The sequence below is a fragment of the Lytechinus variegatus genome, chromosome 14 (genome assembly GCF_018143015.1).
Source record: "Lytechinus variegatus isolate NC3 chromosome 14, Lvar_3.0, whole genome shotgun sequence".
NCBI lineage: Eukaryota > Metazoa > Echinodermata > Echinoidea > Temnopleuroida > Toxopneustidae > Lytechinus > Lytechinus variegatus.
The window spans coordinates 17,035,821-17,056,326 of record NC_054753.1 but is presented as its reverse complement, the minus strand read 5'-3'; the positions used below and the strand labels follow the sequence as shown (position 1 = coordinate 17,056,326).

Genomic DNA, 20,506 nt, shown 5'->3' with positions numbered 1-20,506 from the left:
AAGAAAAGATGGAAGGACGTTTTTATTTTGCATATCTTCAAAGTACTAGTACATTGATAGTGTGCAACATACATTAAAGGAAAACAAAACCCAAGAAAAAAAGAAGCAATCTTATTGGAAAGAGTAAAATGAGAGGAACAACTTCTAAAAAAAAAAGTTTCATCAAAATCGGTTATGAAATAAGCAAGTTATGGAAGTTTGAAAAATTTGTATACTTTCTATGGGGATCCTCAAATTGGCAAACATGCTTCAAAATGGCTGATTTTGTGGACAACTCTCCATTTTTTTTTCAAATTTTCAGATTGTTCCTCGCATTTTACTCTTTCCAATAAGATTGCTTTTCTTCTTAGGTTTGGTTTCCTTTAAAGACATTCAAACCTACAACTTTCATTGAAAAGAATACTTCAGAGCGGATCTAGTGCTGTCAATCACCCAGGAAGGAATTATGATTTAAAACCAACAGACATCCAATGTTATACAATATCTGATTCTGATACATTCCCTGCCTTCCTTTCCCCAGCCCGACAATGCCCCAAGCAAGCCATGGAATGTCAGTTGGGAGGGCTCACTTTGCTGACCCCCAAAGATTACAATATGTTACAGGTATTTCAAAAAGTTTGGTATCTGCGAATTCTAATCCAGTCACAATGAAAGTTCAAGTCAAAAAACAAAAAATATCCATATTTCATTGTTCGAGATAGACATGAAATACTCTGAAAATTTGCTTTGCTCTATTGATCTTGGGCCCGGCAGCTGCTGTGCAGCGCCAGATGAACGAGGCTCTTTCCCTTTAATCATTGAATGGCAAAGAGGGTAGCAATAGCGGCAACTCCAATCTTTTAACATCTTTTGGTGTGACGCGGCCAGGGTTTGAACCCCTGACCTCCAGGTTGTGAGACGGACGCTCTATCAACTGAGCCAAAACACTGGTATACCAGAGGGCTCCTAAATGTTTTTTTATCATGCATTGTAATCTTTTTTTGTAATTACTACTCATCATGCAGTGATGATGGTCTACATGTACATGTACGTTCAAGCTTACAACACATTATCTAAGCTGTAGATTCAAGGTAAAAACAAAGAATCTGCTTCTATTTCATAAAGCCAATTTAGGGTGATTCCACGCACAATCGATAATCCAATATCCCGACACAAGAGGGAGGCAAACAGGCACTACCATTTTGATAAGGAGAGTGTGGCTGACTGTGAAATATATTACACAAAGCCTAGCACAAGTGAATTTCACCAAAACATTTGTGCTCCACCAATTAGGTGCAAGTATTTCAATAGCTTATAACAGTTGTAAGTGAAATGGTTTACAAGCAGATCCATGAAACATTCCCCTGGCTTCAATAGCTGTATGAGAGTATTCGATATGTACAAGTACATGTATGCACACGTCCTTAAATCCTGTTGAGTGTTTTATTAGGTCTAAAATGTGAATTATTTAATTCTTATTGGAGTAATATCTGACCTTTAAATCTTACAATAGAATAATCACTTTTTTGACCCATTTATCTCAATTAAAAAAAAGGGAATTTCACAATTATATCTCGTGCCTTCTCTGAGGGATGTTTTATTTCTTGTTAAAAAAAAGAAAAACTCAATTACCAAACAAATGTATACAAATCTAGTGATTTTACAAAACAAATCTATAAACAAAGATATATCACTTGATATTTTCAGCTCAATCCATGCGTGAAATATTGTTTTATACCAAACTTATCAAAAAAGACAGTTTTAGTTTTGACATGGAACCCAACCTGCACTGAAATAAATTTTCACGTAAAATCACAAAATATATGGACAAAACATATCAATTCCCAAACTTTACCACACTTAAGTCTATCCGTTGCAAGAAACTTGCAATCAACTGGAAGGCTATTTTCAGTCTCAAAATCAATTATAAGTTTTTAAATCAATTGCGAATTTGCAATCAAATGTTTATCTACTCCTGAGAACGAGTGTCATCTGATTCGATAAGGTTAAAATTTGATTTTCAAATTTGATTTTGATTTACTGTAAACTTGGAACAGAATATTTGCAATTGATTGAAAACATTTTCTTGTAACAGCCCCTAATAAATTGAATAAATCCCCAAAGTGAGTTTTTTAAGATATACTTTGTACCAGGTTGAAATCACTTTGTTGCTCTATTTATAGTGCTGTTTTAGTGAAATATTGAGGGACACATTCAGTAAATTAGTAGCAATTTGACTATTGATCTGATCCAGCCGACAATTGGTCTATGCTTGATACATCGCGGGACAAACGGACTGTGGTGCCTGTGTGGATTTATTGCCATGCTAAGTTCCATGAAGTCTGTTTGTAAAGAGACCAATTACAGAGAAGTTGATGTCCTGTCTTATGCCAATACAACTGACAATATAAATATCCAAATATGATTACAGCTGCACACCCTCAGGCAAAATTGGTTTAGGTGTTATACTGCTTTGCAATGAAGATGGTATGACACAAGAAGGTCCCTTCTTTTTCTTCTTCTTACTTTCGTCAGTATCTGTCTTGATATCCGCTTTACCATCATCAAACTCGACACCATGATACGTCAAATACAGATGCAGCTTTTCTTGTTTCTTGGCCAGATACTGCTCACCCTCGGACGGTTTCAGCTCCACAAACCGGAACCTGTTCAGGTGGCGCTCCCACCTTTCCTGCTGTTTCTTGCGGCGCCGTTGCTTCTGCGTGCGAAGCTTGAAGCGGTTGCGCTTGCGCCACTTCTTGTACTGGTGGCGCTTCATCTTCCGGTGCCTCTTCTGCAAGATGTTTGTGGCTCTCTTTGTGACTGTGCTGCTTGAGGAAGGTTCGTCGATGAAGACGTCGATCCTCTGATGACATGGGACATCGAGTGAGTTCTCTTTGACGGCAGTTGGACAATCCCAAGGTATTGCGACACTTGCAACAGGATCTAAGATGGCCACCTGAGCCACTGGTGACCTTGAGGGCAATGTGTAGCGGACTGTTGCAGCAGCTTCCTCAGGTGAGAGTGAGAGTCTGGAAAGAAGACCGCTAACGGTATCAGGACAAGCTTCTTGCTGCTGTGATTGTCTCTGGTCAGCGACAGGGACTGTCCAGACGGTTGGTGAGAACACATTTACTGCTTCATGCTTCCTTGGTGGACTGCTCGGGTTCTTGGTTGAAGACACATGGCCAAGCCCTCTCCATGCTTGGACATTTCTTGATGAACCTGGAGGATGCATATTAGAGAGGAATTTTTTTAGTCACATTATGATCATTCTCACAGTAATACATGACCAAAATGATGACGACAATAAGAATGAGGTGCACAAGAAAAAGAAGAACCAGATGGACAGGAAGAAGTGGAGGAAGAAAAAAAACTACAACTCACTAATACTTCACATTAGGGGAGAATCTTTTGTCTTTATCCGTTCTCCAATCCCCTCCCCAAACATTAACTTTAATAGTTTCCCTTAACATCATCTTCCTTATATTTGACAAAAAATTCAGTATTTTAACAAGGAAAGATTTCTTCCTGAATATAAATTGTCTCCTCATCTACACTTCAACATGTCTAACAAGCAGAGGTCTTGAAAAGCACATCACAAGTTGAACTTCCAAACAGGTTTCCAAGACTGTTTAAGATTGCTTCCAAGACTGTTGTAACCTCATGAAATCACAATAATCACATGCAATAAATTCAACAAAAATACAAAATTGAAATACTTGAAATTATGATTGAACTTTTGTTGAACATAATGAAAAATCCTTACCAAAAAGTCCATGGAGAGAATTAAAATTTCTTGAAAGAAAACTTCGCAGCATTTTGTAGCCGTAAGTTGTCCCTCTGTAGCATATCTGGATATCAAGTATTGAAAACACAAAGAATATAACTGTTAAAACAGCCAATCTACCACCATATGACTGGAAACTTCATGGCTTGGGGAAAGGAGCTTGGAGGGACCGACCCCCCCTCCCAATTCCCTGGGCTGATGAACAATGCATTATATTATAGACCTTCCTTGATCCCCACCCCCCTCATTATCCTATCATTTCCCCCTAGAATGGCAATGGCTGAAATAAAAACTGAAGTTAGAAAAATTCACAATTAATCAAAGTGAAAGGATAATTGAAATATTCCGTCTACCCATACCATGCATGCCCCATTGCCCTGGTCCTTGAGTCTCGTTAAATTGGCATTATTGTGAAATGAGAAACCACCGTTCACTTCATACTGTAGTGCTTCAGTCACAATCACTGGCTCCCTTTTTTCCACTAGGAATATTTGTACACAAGACAAATGCGCCCATACAAAAAAAAATTTGAGTGGTTCCCTTGCCTAGGCTTAACATAGCTAGGCTTTACTATGATTAGGCCTAACTTTATTAATCCTGATACACAAGGCGAGGGTCTATATCCCTGACCTGCTGCCCCTGTCCTACTCTGATAAATAGGTCTATTTCTGTCAGGAATGTGCTCCACTGAGACTTCAGTCTGGCTCCGCAGCGTCCCCCTCCGTCAATAGACCGATGACGGCCATTGCGCTCTTATTGATATACTCATCTTAAATTCAATGGCAATGCAATCCCAAGCAAGGCTTACTCCCCCCCCCTCCCCTAGCCAGGAGGCTCCTAGTCCTAGGGAGTAAAAATCATTTACTAACGTATGCGAAACTAAAACTTTCGTCCCGAGATTTCTACTTTCCTTCTAAAACAAAAGATCGTCGAGCCCTAAACCATGTGAGATACTTCATTTCCAACATTTCTATGATATCGATTTCATTGTTAAACAAGGGAAAATTTGCCGCAATGTTTACGTTGCCATCTTCTTGTTTCTTTTTGTTTTTTGCCAACGTTACAAGATGCATAACTCAGTAGCGTTGGCTAAAAACAAAAAGAAACATAATATCACGGCAAGTTTTCCCCGAAATCAATATCGTAGAAATGTCAGAGATGTAGCTGTATCCCAATTATAATGGCAGTGTATACAGCCACACGCGTGTGTCTTTACCATCCAGCCACACGCGTGTGGTTATATCCAGAACACCTATCTGTGGATACCGCCACACGCCGCCAGTAATAACAGTAAAACACATACCGCGGTATGTAGGTCTGACCGTCTATATCACGATCAAAATAACCTCATTTCTTCATTAAATTCTTACATTCTAAACCCCTTTGATTTCTTTAAATCGTTTCAATTTCATTCTCACCGTCTTCTTTCCTTGCTTTTCTTGTCTTGTTACAAAAGTCCGCCTGTTAAATAGCAAATTTCCACACTTTTTCTACTTGTGTCGATTCTCTACTGAATCTAGGCTAATTGCGCGTACGTACGAAACCCAAACTGTGTATGTCTCGTCTAGATCTACTATATATACTGCGCTGCGCTAACGCTGTATGGGTCTGCCACCGCGAAGCAGGAAGCCAGAATCGACACAAGTAGAAAAAGAGAATTTGCTGTTAAACAGACGACCGTTTGTAACAAGACAAGAAAAGCAAGGAGAGAAGACGGTGAGAATGAAATTGAAACGATCTAAGGATATCAAAGGGTTTAGAATGTAAGAATTTAATGAAGAAATGAGGTTATTTTGATCGTGATATAGACGGTCAGACATACGTGTTTTACTGTTATTACTGGCGGCGTGTGGCGGTATCCACAGATATGTGTTCTGGATATAACCACACGCGTGTGGCTGGATGGTAAAGACACACGCGTGTGGCTGTATACACTGCCAATTATAATAGGGTCTACATGATAGGGCTAAATCTCAGAGTAAGCATGGTAAGTGATAAAGTCTCAGTCAGGGGCAAAAATTTCTATTCAACTTAGACCTAGTTTAATTCAGTTTTTTTCGCGATACACACAAATAAATCATAAATGGGACACGAGATCCCTGGCTCCGTGTAGGCCCTATAAGCATGATAAGGTATTAGGTAAGCATACTCAGCTCAGTAAATGAATTTCACTCTCTAGCAGCCTCCTGACTACACCTCCCCCCCCCCCCCCGACGATGACCCTGACTGGCCTGCGCCTGCCCCAGCTGAACATGGCATTGCCATTTTGCTTGCGCTTGTTCAACATTAACAAGTTGTTGCATTTGACTGTCCCTGGCCTCAGCTCACCCTGCATTAATTTCAGCTTGATGCGGTACTTAACGGCCTACGGCTACGCCTACCGCTATGGATTCACCACAGACTGAGAACTGTAGGGTTAGATTTGCCCGGAGTATCTAGCTGGAGCTGGCGGTAAATGCCATTCTCAAGGTTATTTTCCTGTTCGTTGGGTAGGCTCGCCTCAGTAAACAGACCAGAGCTCTGCGCTGCCAGAGCTGCGGGGAAGTTGAGCCACACACGTCCGATCCGTCGTCGTACCGTAGACCGTCGATCCAGTCGCGGGTGCACGATGCATGCGTACGAAAACGTGATGGACTTACTGAAATTATCGATAAACAGCAAGAGTAAATAAATCTATGGTGTCTCTGCAAATAATCATCCGGGGGCCGTGATCATTGTACTTGCGTATTTGCCGGTGATGATCTGGACTCAGTGGCGTAACTACGGGGGGCATGGGGGGCACGTGCCCCCCCCCATTGGCTGGCAAAAAAAAACCAGGGAAAGGAGAAAAAAGAGGGGGAAAGGAAGAGAAACGTAAAGGGGAGAGAAGAAATCATTGTTCATTATCATGTTAAATTATTACTATGTTATTTCCTAAGAAACTTTTTTTTTTCATTTAATATTATGAAACATGATTTGCTCAGGGCATATGTGTTCATTGTTCCTGGATGGCGCTCGCATTGTATGTTTAATGAGATATATAATTCTGTTGTACTAAAACCTCCCGTTTTCAAGTCAATACACACCAAATATATTTGTTTAATGTACATAATATGCTTCATGACTACTTACAGTGATTGCCCCCATTTTATATAAAACATTTCCTTTCCGTCCATGAATTCCTAAAATCAGTCCTTAAATTTCCCTTTTCTGATCGAATATCAAAAATATTTAGCTCGCTCGCGCTTTGGGCTCATCCGAGTTTGGTTAGTGAAATACGCATGGTCTTCGTGAATTCCTACAGCCTTAGAATGCCCCTCTTCGGGCTGAATTTTCAACTCGCGCTTTGCACTCGCAATATATGTGTTTGATAATCATATTGCAACAATGACTACAAAAAGTGCTTCATTTGTTTAGATGTAATTCTAACAAAATCAGCAAGCGCTTTGCACTCGTTGACTTAGGTGAGATATATAGACTCTTAATGGATTCCTAAATCTGTTTGGTGTCAACAAAATGTCAGCTCGCGCTTCGCGCTCGCATCAATTTGTTAGTGAAATACGTATAGACTTCGTGAATACTTACAAACAAGCCTTAAAATGCCTCCCTTCAGGGACCTGTTGCAGAAAGGGTTGCGTTTAAACGCAAGCCAAAAAATCAATCGCAAGTCCCAGATGCGCGCTGTTGATTGGTTGAAAATCAAGTTGCGCATGTTTTTTAGAGTTGCGATTGATTGCAACTCTTTCTGCAACGGCCCCCTAGTCTGAATTTTCACATCGCGCTTCGCGCTCGAAATATTTATAACTGTTAATCATGATTTCAGTGGCTATATAGTGCTTCATGACTGTGTTTAAAAGTAATTCTAACAAATTAGCAAGATGGCATTCGCATTAGATGACCGTGGTAAGATATACTCTTAATGGATTCCTAAATAGGGCCTATTGTCCTATAGCTGTTTGGGGTCAATAAATTTTAAAAATCAGCTTGCGCTTCGCGCTCGTATCAGTGAGATACATATCCGTTTAATGGCACTGTCCTTAAAATGATTCTATTAGGTCAGTATATTTGGCTACTGAGCGCACTTTGTGAATGGTGCCCCCCCCCCCGGCCCCCTCCCATACCATGAACCACAGTGCTCCACAGTCCACTGACTGGACCCAAACAATTTTCAAGACCCCATGCACGGGTGAATAAGTCTGCAAAAAATGAGGGCTGTATAGGCATTGGCGTAGCTACGGGCCGGGAGCCTGGGGGCCGGCACGTGCCGCCCCGCTGAGATTGGGTGGGCCCCCAGCTGCTTCCTGAAAAATATTGGCATTGCAAAAAAGAAGGGAAATAGAAGAAAAGAAAAATAAGGGGAAAGAGAAAAAATAGAAGAGGGAAATAAGAGGAGGAAGACGAGTAAATAAAATAATGTGAGGGGAAGACTTGCACAAAAAAAATCTTTCATGTATATAAAATTTTCGCTCGCGCTTCTTGCTCGGATTGCCTGTTCGATGAGATTCATATCTTGCTCAATAGGGTGATATGGAGTCGCCATGTTTGTTGCTGCATATTATATTCTTTATTAAAAATGTGTTTGAATTATCCAGTATCAGATCAGAACTTCGATCAATAGTTTCTGCTCGCGCTTCACGCTCGCATTATTAATGATACCCAGTTAACCATATTCCATTTATGATTCACAAAATATGAATAGAGTGTCCCGTTTTTAGGTCTAAAATCTAAATTTTTCTTCCGCTCACACTTCGCGCTTGCATCAATTGTTTTGTTGCATACCTATCCAATTTCACATTACAAAAAGTGCTTAGAATGACCATTTTTTAGGTCAGGATGTCAAAAATGTTAGCTTGCGCTCCGCGCTCCCATAATAATTGTAATCATTGGCGGCGGAAGCCAAAAATTTTAGGAGGGACAACCAAAAAAATTTTGACAAGCAAAAAAAAAAAAGGTTCTCCACCAAAAAATTTTAGGGGGGACGTAGTAAAAAAAAATTGACAAGCAAAAAAAAAAAAAAAAAAAAAGTCATCAACAACAAATTTAGGGGGGGACCGTCCCCCCTCCTCAAATTTAGGGGGGACACATCCCCCCGTCCCCCCGCTTCCGCCGCCTATGATTGTAATATATGTACCTTCATCGTGTGTAACTATAACTAAACAGTCCTTAACAGGTCCATTTTCGATCATGCCAGAACATTTATTAAAAATACTGTGTACGCTTGGCGTTCGCAGTACATCCCGGTGCTTATCTTGTTCAGGATTACATTGCCCAGAATGTTAAATTTTCAGGACAAAATACATGCAAATTTAAGAAAAGTTCGCTCATACGTCGCGCTTGCACTTTTTATATAGGGCTTATGAGATTATTATATATTTTTGTTGTTTTATAAGAATAAAGCTAAGAAGTGACCGATCGGGGAAATATATAGGTGAAGATAATTTCGGGCCTACCCCTTATTGGAGAAAGTCGGATTGGCCCTAATAAATTGTGACACGCACAGAAAGAAAAACTACCCCCCCCCTAGAAAAAGCAAGGACGCCCAGTGCCCTCCCCCCCCCCCAGGAAAAAAAATCCTAGCTACGCCACTGTGTCTAGGCCTACTGATCGGGGAAAAATTATCCAGGTGACAAAATATTGCAGTGGTCCGATCGAGACGGTCTCAAATCCTAAATGTCTGATACCTGATGCCAGCTGTAAAACTAATGTTTTCAGGAAACTATATATTACCAACTATTTTGCAGGCCATGCAGATCGAGGAATTTGCTTGTTAGTATATGATATTAAGTTCAGCTTATAGTGTGAATTAGAATATAAAAACGAATTGTAGACCTATTTTCATTAAGTCAGACACACAAAAATGATTTTAGGGGGAATGTGACATGCATGATGATGTTTTGTTGTTGTTTTGGGGGGTCAAATTTCTCCTGGAACAAAATTACCTTTTGTACTAAAAACCTTTTTTTTTCCTTGTCAAATTTTTCCTGGAACAAATTCACCTCCATTTTGTATGAAAATTCTTTTTTATTTTGCCTACAGTCAAATAAAAAAAAATAGCGCCCCCCCCCCCCTTGGAAAATCTTGCATCCGTTCCTGATGGCATTAATTCCACAAATTTATTGAAAAATAACAATAAGCTGCATAGCTTGGCAATGCATGATTAAAGGCCATATGTTTCACAATATATATTTAATGAATCTCCCCTTTTGCTGCAAAGACACTGAAGCAGCCATTATAAACTGAAACCGCGTCCGCGCCGCCCTGTTTTGATCACCCACCCTCAGCCAGTAAAGCACGTAAGGTATTTAATCCCCATTTTGTTTCACTTTGTCTTTTTCAGTATCATTTTCTACCCCATTTAATTTTTTTCTGTTTGCCTACTAATGGATCCGTATTAATTAAGGGGGGGGGCCTTATTTGGCATCCATCGCAGCGGAATCGCCATAGTGAGATGTAGTCTGCTTTGCAGACTCTGAATGGCTCGTGAAGTGGGATCTGCAGCTGGTTTGCGAAGCAAACCAGCCTGAAAGGGCGAGCGAAGCGAGCAGCTCCAGTAGACCTAGTCTGCTATTCAGACCTTGAGCTGTGATACACACACTGCAGATGTGGGTCTACAGTTGTAGACTAAGTGAGTTGGGGGTATTAAGCCCGGGTATTATAAGGCGACCGCACACCTTAATTACGATTGGTCTGCGACCCGATTTTTTTTGGGGGGGCATGGGGCAGACTGCCCCCTGACGAGTCACAAGCCATGCAAGGTACCCCTGCCCCCCATGACGAGAAGTTTGAGACCTTTTTTTTTTTTTTGCTTGTCAATTTTTTTTGGTACGAAATCCTTTATTTGTGTTTGAAGCCCCTTTTTTCTGCTTGTCAATTTTTTTGCAGACGATTTTGCCCCCTGTGAAAATTCCTAGGTACGCCACTGTCTAGTCGTAATGACGTGGTACGATTTGAAACTAATTTTTGAATTTACTCCAAAATAAAGGCTTGCAATCTTTCAAAATTTGGTTATTAGTATTTTTTTCAATTAAATGTTCCATTCATATTTTCAGAAAATGAGCAAATCGCGATCTGTTCTAAAATCGGATTTCTAACAGTCGTGAGGTGTGCGGTGGCCATAGCTAGTATATGCCATTATAAATGTTATTTGATTTTTTTTGTAATATAAATATAATTTTAGAAATTAACTAAATATGATATTCTTCTATTCACTGTCTTTCTTTTTTTTAATACTAGAATTTATGATCAAGTATAGGTAGGGTATATATATATGTCTCTGAATATTCAGGGCTTTCACAAAAAACGTATGGAAATTTAGAAGGGATATTATGGGATATTCTCTTGTTTGGTGGGCCTCTTCAAGACACCGTAGCATATACAGTTGTGGTCGAAACTTTCTTTTCTCATGACGTAATGCTGGTTGCGTAACTTTTACATAAAATGATAAAATCATTTTGTAAAGCTAAAGCAAAGTCCTTTATCGTAATCCTTTGACCAACCAACGCGAGAACCGCCTATTTTAGCTCAGAACGACGAAGGGAGAACTTAGATATCACTCCATTTCTCTTCTCTCCGTGCTCCATTTAGTACAGCTATGGCAAAAGTTACAACAAGTAAGTGAATAGTAAATTTTCTTTCAATTTCATCGGCTGTGCCTGTGACGGTGCGAGACTGTAAGAACCTATGCCGCACAGGTCAGGTCCGCCCCGCGTCATCGCCTTCGGCGGAGGAGACAGTTGGGACCCTGAACCCGGCCCATTGAAGCCTAAACATGATTATTATCACGTTTAATTTTAAAGATGAAGAAACTTTCAGCACTTGACTGAAGAGTTTGTTCCAGGTCCTACTTCTATTTAAGTTATATTTTTACTTCAGCCAATTCTTGGCCACCATTTTTTGTTCAAAAATGTAAATTTGTATCCTGCTTCAGTCAGTAGAGCTAGAGGCGCTGGTCAGAAAATTGGGATCGTCGTCGTCCACTCATTCAATGAACAAGGTTATAATATAACCTTGTTCTCAGTTACATCCCCATGTGTGGCAAAATAATGGTGGCAATGTTTGGCTTAATTTCTCTTTTCATATGGGACAAATTCTTGATTTTCTTACACTGTCAGTTTTCATTACAGCTATTCATCATATAACTTTGTACTTTTGCAATTTTAATTCTTTGAATTATTTTTTTCTTGATTAAAATTAGAGATTGAAAAATGAAAAATTTCTTGCCGTATAACTTTCCACCAATAGAGGGCATAAACAAAAATATGCCCAAAATTCAAGTTTTTTAGCACTCTGGTGAATACAAAATTTATTCCCAAGTTACTAATGAAAAATAAATTGTAACTGTATGGAAATTATTAATTTTGCTGACAAAAGTGATATTTTAATGATTTTTCCAAGTGTGTGCTACATGTATGTAGATCATTGGCATACCATAGTCCTACCCATAGATTCCCCACAGGCAGGATGGTTGAAGTGAACAAGTGGGATCGTCCCAGTTTACAGGGACTGTCTCAGTTTATAAGGATTTCTTCACACAAGAAATCTAGGAATGTTCATTCACCTGTCAAGTGCCGACACCAAGTGTGCTAGTCAATGTAAACATATCAGGTTTCATAACAAGATTATTGGAAGACGGTAAGTCATGAAAAATAGACGGTGAACTGGGGGGAATTGAGGTCACTGAATCTATTTTTGGCTCTCACAATTTCCGTAATTGCTGTGTCCCGTAGGGGGAAGTGTAAAAAACGTCCCCATAAACAAGGACAGTCTCAATTTATCAAGACATGATTTGTCTTGGTTTATGAGGATATCCTTGTTTTCTGGGACAATCCCAATTTTTGGACCAGCGCCTCTACTGTCAGTGGCTGTGCTTTGTTTTAATCATAATTCATATGTAACTTAATTGTAGACAGCTGGCAGCAGTCTGTTTCGAGGAGTTTTTTTTTTCCTTCGTACACAGACGGCTCGCTATTGTGCAGCCACCATTTAGGGGACGTACAATGCAAAATCCCCCCGCCCTGTCGGGGCTCTTCAATTTTTGTCTTTAATGAATCAAATTTTTGAAAATTATGTGACCAAAATGCAAATTAATATTCCCTCTTGGCATTAATTGCCCCAAAAAAGTGGGAAAAATCAAGTTAAAAGGAGCAAAAACAGTAACTTACTTCGGCTCTCGGGCAACTTCACTTCTCTGTTTTATCCGAACTTAGTACATAAACATACGGTATGGCCATTGAGTCCCCTGTAGTACAGATCGCGCTAGAACTTCGGTCTCTGTATTTGGTGAGTGAAGCCAACAGAGTTCATCTGAACAACCAAAATAACAGAGACTGAAGCTTTTGGTCTAATGTAATTGTACCCTTCCTCTGAGAAACTTGGAGATCAGCTTGGCCGGCAGCCTTGGCTCTAGGCCTAGACAACTGGCACTGGCAGCCGTCTGTTTCGAGGAGTTTTTAACATTTTTTAAAATTTCTCCTAGTACACAGACAGCTCGCTATCGTGCAGCCACCATTTAATAGGGGGCTCATCAATTTTTGTCTTTATTTCCAAAAAATATAATTAAAGACCTGTGTCAAAATAAAGATTATTAATCCGTTTTGGCCTGAAATGCACCAAAATGGGGAAAAATAAACTTAATAGGGGAAAAAAACAGAGACTTACTTCGGCTATCGCGCCCTGCTACCATTTACCTGAATGAGAAAAAAGGAGAGCAGTGAAATGCCGAGGTCTATTATTACCCTTATTTAAAATACACACAGCTTCTCCATGAAAAAAAGAAGGCACTGTGATGCCGACCAGATATCTTTAAAGATAACTCTAACTTTGGACTCAACATGGTCCTAACCAGTGGAAATAAAGGGGGCTTCCCATAGGTTACCGCTACCAGTAAACAGCTGTAGTCTATACAGCTATGGCAACCATGACTGTGATTAAGAGAAATATTGATATTATTTGATAACAATCTCTCTGCAGTTTCACTTGTGGAAAGCAACAGTAACCCGAACGGTGTGATGCTGGTTCATTCTGAGAGAACAAACACTCCAGAAGATCCTACAGATCTTGTTGAACTAGCTCGACAAGTACAGAAGGTAAGAGGACTTTTGATACCACTTTCCTACTCCATTTTTCTCCAAAGTTTCTTTCACCTTCGAGCTCTACCTCCTCCTTCTCGTCCATCTCATCAGGCTTCTCATTCTCCATCATATTTTTTATTTCTCCTTCTTAACTTTATCTTCCTCTTCTTCCTCTTTCTCCTCCCTTCTTCCTTCTTTATCCTTCTTTATTCTTTCCTCTTCTTTATTCTTCCCTTGTCTTCTTCATTTCTTCTCCTTCTTTTTTTTTCTTCTTCCTCTTCGGTTATTACTATTAGTAGTATAAGGTATTAGTAGTAGTAGTGTAGAAGTATAGTATGGTTGTTAACATAGTTATTGTTATCAATATTATTATTGTAATTTTGAGCCTCTAACACAAAGCTTATCAATCATCGTTGAATCTTTTTTTTTTACAATTGATTGAACTAAAAATGTACAATCTGATAAATCAATAACCTACAGTTGTGTTACAAGACCCTGATCTGTTATTTTGCTTAACCATATTACCACCAAATATCACACTCCAAACCAATTTTAATGGTTCTAGTGCATCATTTCCATATCATTCATGATAATCAGTGCATCTGATGAGTGGTCAAGCTACCCACATTTAAATCGAATAAAATTAAATTGATACAAATGAATCTATGATTGAAGAAAATTCAATTGTAAGATAATGAGTAATCCTTTTTTTTTTTTAGGCAGATGAATTTGTGAGGGCCAATGCCGGAAATCGATTGATGACGATTGCTGAACAGATCCGTCATCTCCAGGAGCAAGCCAAGAAGGTTTTGGAAGAAGCAAAGAGAGATGCAGAACTTCACCACGCAGCTTGCAACATCAAAAAGAGGCCGGGACATCAGTATTATCTTTACATGAGGGACTCGGGACAGAAATACTTCTCTATTCTATCCCCTGAGGTGAGTTTCAAGTAAAAATTCATACATTTTCATACATACTAGGTTACATACGGCTCAGTCCATTGCTCCGTAACACAGAGAAATTATTGTTCCAGATCCCCTTTCACAAAACTAAAGTCACCCTTGGCGATCGCTCATTTGCACTTGCTATGGAATAGCCTGCCAATTGACATAAGAAGTTCTCCATCAAGTACTCTCTTCAAAACAAAATTGAGAGTATATCTCTTTAATTAAGAACATTGTTGTGTACACTCAAGAGAGCTGAATATATTCATATAAACACTGCACTATACAAATTTATGTTTATTATTATAAAAATTTATCATTAACATAAACCTTGCAATTAATCAGGGAGCTCATTTTGTGGCAGATTTTTCTTATCTAAGTCACTTTAAATCAATGTTCATTGTTTTTCATGAATGTGTAACACATACTCTGTAGATTTAATTGCATTCTGCATATTTAATACATGTAAAAGATACATTGCACCACGTTAAAAGAAAATGCAACTTGCCCACCTTTTGTCATATTCATCATATTATTTCCTTGCGTAGGAGTGGGGAAGCAGCTGTCCTCATGAATACTTAGGATGTTACAAACTTGAACACGACATGTCGTGGACGCCAGAGAAGGATATACGCAAGAGAGGCGAGGAAATTGCTCTGATCGACAAACTCCTCTCAAGCCAAGCCAGTATTACCTACGACCCCCAGCCAAACTTTGACGGAATTATCCCAATTAAAGCAAGTGACGTCCCTCAGGCCCGCCAGGCAGAGAGCATGGAAGACAGCTAGAAAGACTCGGAATGAATTTTTAGAGAACAGTTGAACAATTTTCATACAAGAGCTGTTATAATGCTTTTGTGAAAAAAAAAGGAGTGAAATATTTTGATGATCCATTTACAGGTAGGTACAAGTATGATCCATCTCCATCTTTGTAGGATCATTTTCTACTTATATGTATAAGCAGTGGCATATATGCAGTGAGTCAAATATTGAGGTGGCATTATGAGATGAGATTTCTTTATGCCCCCCAAAATAATCTTTTGAAAGTAAAAATCTTTATTTTGTTACAATTTTTAACATTACATCCAGAAAATAATTTCATACTTTTCTCTTACATGTACATGTCCTTTCATTTTCATCTTATTTTTATCTCATTCTTGGGATTGTCCATTCATTTATTTATTTATTTTTGTTTTTTTTTTTTTTTTTTTTTGGGGGGGGGGCGGTGAGACGTGACCCATGCCCCAATCTGTATGTCAATGATGCAAAATGCTACCATGGTCATTGATACTTTGATAGTGGTTTTGTCTCACCTGCATAGCAGAGTGAGACTATAGGCGCCGCTTTTCCGACGGCGGCGGCGGCGTCAACATCAAATCTTAACCTGAGGTTAAGTTTTTGAAATGACATCATAACTTAGAAAGTATATGGACCTAGTTCATGAAACTTGGCCATAAGGTTAATCAAGTATTACTGAACTTCCTATTAGAGTTTCATGTCACATGACCAAGGTCAAAGGTCATTTAGGGTCAATGAACTTAGACCATGTTGGGGGAATCAACATCAAAATCTTAACCTGAGGTTAAGTTTTTGAAATGTCATCATAACTTAGAAAATATATGGACCTAGTTCATTTAACTTGGACATAAGGTTAATCAAGTATCACCAAACATCCTGCATGAGTTTCACGTCACATGACCAAGGTCAAAGGTCATTTAGGGTCAATGAACTTTGGCCGATTTGGGGGTATCTGTTGAATTACAATCAAAACTTAAAAAGTTTTTGGATCTGATTCATGAAACTTGGACATAATAGTAATCAAGTATCACTGAACATCCTGTGCAAGTTTCAGGTCACATGATCAAGGTCAAAGGTCATTTAGGGTCAATGAACTTTGGCCGAATTGGGGGTATTTGTTGAATTACCATCATAACTTTAAAAGTATGTTGGTCTAGGTCATAAAACTTGGACATAAGAGTAATCAAGTATCACTGAACATCCTGTGCGCATTTTAGGTCACATGACCAAGATCAAAGGTCAATGAACTTTGGCCATAATGGGGGTATCTGTTGAATTACCATCATAACTTCGCAAGTTTATTGATCTGACTTTTGAAACTTGGACATAAGAGTAATCAAGTATCATTGAATATCCTGTGCAAGTTTCAGGTCACATGATCAAGGTCAAAGGTCATGTGAGGTCAATGAACTTTGGCCACATTGGGGTTATTTGTCGAATTACCATCCTACAGTGTATCTCTGTAAGTGTATTGGTCTAGTTCATAAAAGGTGGATTACCACCAAGTATCACTGAACATCTTGTGCGAGTTATAGTAGTTATCAAAGTCAGCACTGCTGCTATGTTGAATAGCGTGATGCAGGTGAGACGGCCAGAGGCATTCCACTTGTTATCAGACTATGAATTGCTCAACCTATTGATTAATTAATTCTGTAATAGGTTTTGAACAAGGAGTCTGGTGTTAATCTGGACCTTTCAGTAGGCAGTGTGTCAAAGCTGGCATCAAATGAACCATTGCCAATGATATGTCTTAAGGCATGGGTCAGTTCTAAGATTGATTGAACCAACATCCAATTCAACCAGGGCTGCACGATATTGTGTATTGGGGAATTAAATCTTCAACAGCTGTAGAAACCAGAATATGGCGATCTATTTTGTTATCCATAATAAAAGTCAAACATTTTCAAGTAATTTTCACTCATTATTTTTACAACTAAAGCTAAATTAGTTCCTTGAATGCTTGAGCGCCTAGGCAGCCCAGTTAAAGCCGGGGTAATAATAGCAGGTGAGGTCCCGCTGGGAGAACAATTTTCGGAACTGAAGTGGGTAAATGTACTGCTATAATTATTATTATCATACATGATGAACAGGGGTTTGGACGTATCTAATGGAATTCTCTGTATTGGCAATAACCAGAAGTTCCTGGATGACACATGTTTCATATTTTGGTAGTTCGGTTATTTTTATTAACCAGCTGGTCACAAAGTTAAACGATCCCTTCAAAAAGACATTAACTTCTACACTATTTATGGATTAGTGTCATCATACCAAACATGTAGGGGATAAGATTGTGTTATCTGTGATAGATTTAGCATTGCTTGGAAATTAATTAGCAATACATGTATCTTTATCTTTTAATATGTTTAAAGCTATGTAACCGTTTGGCAGGTCACCATTCAAAGACCTGTTTCTTTGCTTAGAAATTTGATCCTCCCGTATAGGTGGAAAAGAAAAATAGGTAAATAAATGTTCTAATAACATTATTCATACGACCATACAAGTCCCTGTCTACTGTGCGAGCCCTAAATTCGAGTTAAGGGTCTGAATGTGCAGCCCGTAATTGAAACGGCAAGTTTTATTTGTGCTAGTCTTTGCGTGGAGACTCACTTGTTGATCAAAGTTTCAATCAGGGAATGTGCCTACAGACTAGTCCATACCTGCCAAGGGTTTCTCCTCAATAAATAGGGATATGCCTCTTTTGGGATATGACAAATGCTACTTAAAAGTTTGTATTCGTATTTCTGTCAGAAATTTTAGGCAGTATTGAATAGGAATATTAAGAATGTACACATTTCCTGTCTATCTGTGTTGGCAGGCATCTATACATTTTTTTTCTTTACTGCTTGAGTGTTTCATTTAATTCTAATTTAAGATTTTCGCTGTTTTTAGAAAATATTATTTGATCAGACCACACATTTTATTTTTTTAAATACTATCATGATAAATGATATGATTTCTATTATCTACATGTATGCACCTGTTTTTTGTAGTGTATTGATGTATCGTGGTGACCCCTTTTTATAAGCATTGTTTCGCCAGGTGTTTCAAGCTATCTATTTGTTTTTCTGTTGCTTGGTTAATCTATTATCTTGTTCTGTTTATAGGCCCTACTTTTGAATAAATGAATTGAATATTCATTCATTCCTGAAGATACAAATTAATTGTTAACATCAATTTGCAGTACTTGTAAACAGGTTTATTGGCACGCACAGGGCCCTACATCACGGATAGATACAAATAATATTTACAATCGATTGTAATCTGTAGTAAATGATTTGTCTGGCACTTGCAACAACAATCAATTGGGCCTGGATCGCCGACATGTATTCTGGATGAGTAGAAAAAGAAATAATGAAGTAATGTAAATATTTCTAATTACATGTATTTCAGAAAATTGTAAATGAGCAATAAATTATTGTATACCTATGAAAAGTGTGCTTTATTCTATCACTACTTTATACTGGTTTCTTTGATATCAATTTTGTGAGAATGAAATTCTTGCTTTTGTGATTAGTGCTAAAGAAGAGTTCAGAAAAATCAACCAGCAGGGATTAGTCTGCAGGCGCAGACCTTTTGAGACTAGGTTCACTCACGTACTTTTGCTGCCTCCACTCTTCAACACACACAGAGCAGGGGCCAAGGGGAGGGGCCCTTGGGCTTTTGGTGGACTTCAGCCCCCCACCCCGCCCCACTTCCAGAACTGTCTACAAAAAACGTAAAAATTACTGTCTGTGATTTTTTGCATGGTCAGTCCCCACTTATGGCTCAGCTCCCCCTCCCCACTTTCTAAACCGTTCCAAGGCTCCTGCAGAGAGAGTTTGGAGTCTATTTTCGAGATGATGATATTTGTTAAAGTGTAAAGTAAGAGTCTATGCTTGAAGACTATTAGAGTCGGGATTGTTAAAGTGAATAGCAGGGATAATTATCTTTGATATATTATTCGGTTACACAGTAATTCCGAAGGTACGTCATTCCGAAGATTCTCTATTCCGGAGGTTCGTAATTCCGAAGATTCTTTATTCCGAAGGTTCGTAATTCCGAAACACGTAAATTGCCTATACCTCGATGTTCGCTAATCCGAAAACGAAATAAGGTTCAATGTTCCGAAGGTTCGTTAATCCAAAAACCAAATAAGGTTCGGTATCCGAAAACGAAATAAGGTTCCTTGTTCCGGAGGTTCGTAAGTCCGAAAACGAAATAAGGTTCGTTGATCATTTAGTTTTCGGACGAGCAAACCTTCGGAATTACGAACCTCATTTCGTTTTCGGACTAACAAACCTTCGGAAATACGAACCTTAGAAATATCCGAACCTCCGGAATAACTAAGATTCGGAATTACGAATGTATGCGTATTTTTCATGGTTTGTGAACAGAATGCCCCTGTCTATGTGAATCCATTCGTTGACTTCAGTCCTTGGAATTATTATTATTCAATCAATTTTTGACACGATACTTGGAATGTTGAGATGGTCCCCTGTTATAGGGCAAGTCCGCCCCATCAAAAAGTTTATTAGAATAAAAGGAGAAACACCAAACAAGCTTAAAAAATGCACATTCCATGAAAATTCGATGTAAAATAAGAAAGCTCAAACATTTCAAAACGGGTCACCGGGCTGGAAATAATATCTTCATAAACAGAAAAATTAACAGAGCCAAACGCTTAAAACTTCATCAAAATTTGATGATAATGGAGGGAGTTGTTAAATTTCAAAATTAAGCAATATTTTGTGAAATCGGTTAAATGCATGCCATCACATATGTTGGCTGATGATATTAGGTCAAATTTACCGCATACATTCGTAATTCCAAAGCTTCGTTATTCCGAAGGTTCTGATATTCCGAAGGTTCGTAATTTCGAAGGTTCGTTAGTCCGAAAACGAAATGAGGTTCGTAATTCCGAAGGTTCGTTAATCCGAAAACGAAATGAGGTTCGTAATTCCGAAGGTT

At 38.8% G+C, this 20,506-nt stretch overlaps 2 protein-coding genes across 3 annotated transcripts; one reads left to right on the top strand and one right to left on the bottom strand.

The window, feature by feature from the left end:
- Positions 1 to 293: 293 nt before the first annotated feature.
- LOC121427590 lies at positions 294 to 6,287 on the bottom strand. 2 transcript variants are annotated; one of them, XM_041624058.1, is made up of 3 exons: positions 6,098 to 6,287; positions 3,749 to 3,833; positions 294 to 3,204 (listed from the first exon to the last, which is right to left on the bottom strand). In XM_041624058.1, the coding sequence occupies exons 2-3, from the start codon at positions 3,798 to 3,800 to the stop codon at positions 2,405 to 2,407; spliced, it is 852 nt and encodes a 283-aa protein (XP_041479992.1). In that variant the 5' UTR covers positions 3,801 to 3,833; positions 6,098 to 6,287; the 3' UTR covers positions 294 to 2,404. The 2 variants fall into 2 exon arrangements, with proteins under 2 accessions (XP_041479992.1, XP_041479993.1); XM_041624059.1 differs by having other exon boundaries at positions 6,151 to 6,287.
- A 4,891-nt stretch (positions 6,288 to 11,178) lies between these two features.
- On the top strand, positions 11,179 to 15,874 carry LOC121427485 (uncharacterized protein C1orf50 homolog). Its single transcript, XM_041623902.1, has 4 exons — positions 11,179 to 11,358; positions 13,718 to 13,833; positions 14,538 to 14,756; positions 15,311 to 15,874. Exons 1-4 carry the CDS (start codon positions 11,340 to 11,342, stop codon positions 15,548 to 15,550), a joined length of 594 nt encoding a protein of 197 aa, XP_041479836.1. The 5' UTR covers positions 11,179 to 11,339; the 3' UTR covers positions 15,551 to 15,874.
- Positions 15,875 to 20,506: the final 4,632 nt, after the last annotated feature.

What these genes read in the sequence shown, in the direction of transcription:
- LOC121427590 (XM_041624058.1), bottom strand. Translation starts at nt 3,800, where the DNA reads ATGCTGCGAAGTTTTCTTTCAAGAAATTTTAATTCTCTCCATGGACTT. An exon ending in TTCTCTCCATGGACTTTTTG is followed by an intron (nt 3,205 to 3,748) that starts GTAAGGATTTTT and finishes TGCATCCTCCAG; the next exon opens with GTTCATCAAGAAATGTCCAA.
- LOC121427485 (XM_041623902.1), top strand. An exon ending in TAGCTCGACAAGTACAGAAG is followed by an intron (nt 13,834 to 14,537) that starts GTAAGAGGACTT and finishes TTTTTTTTTTAG; the next exon opens with GCAGATGAATTTGTGAGGGC. An exon ending in TCTCTATTCTATCCCCTGAG is followed by an intron (nt 14,757 to 15,310) that starts GTGAGTTTCAAG and finishes TTCCTTGCGTAG; the next exon opens with GAGTGGGGAAGCAGCTGTCC.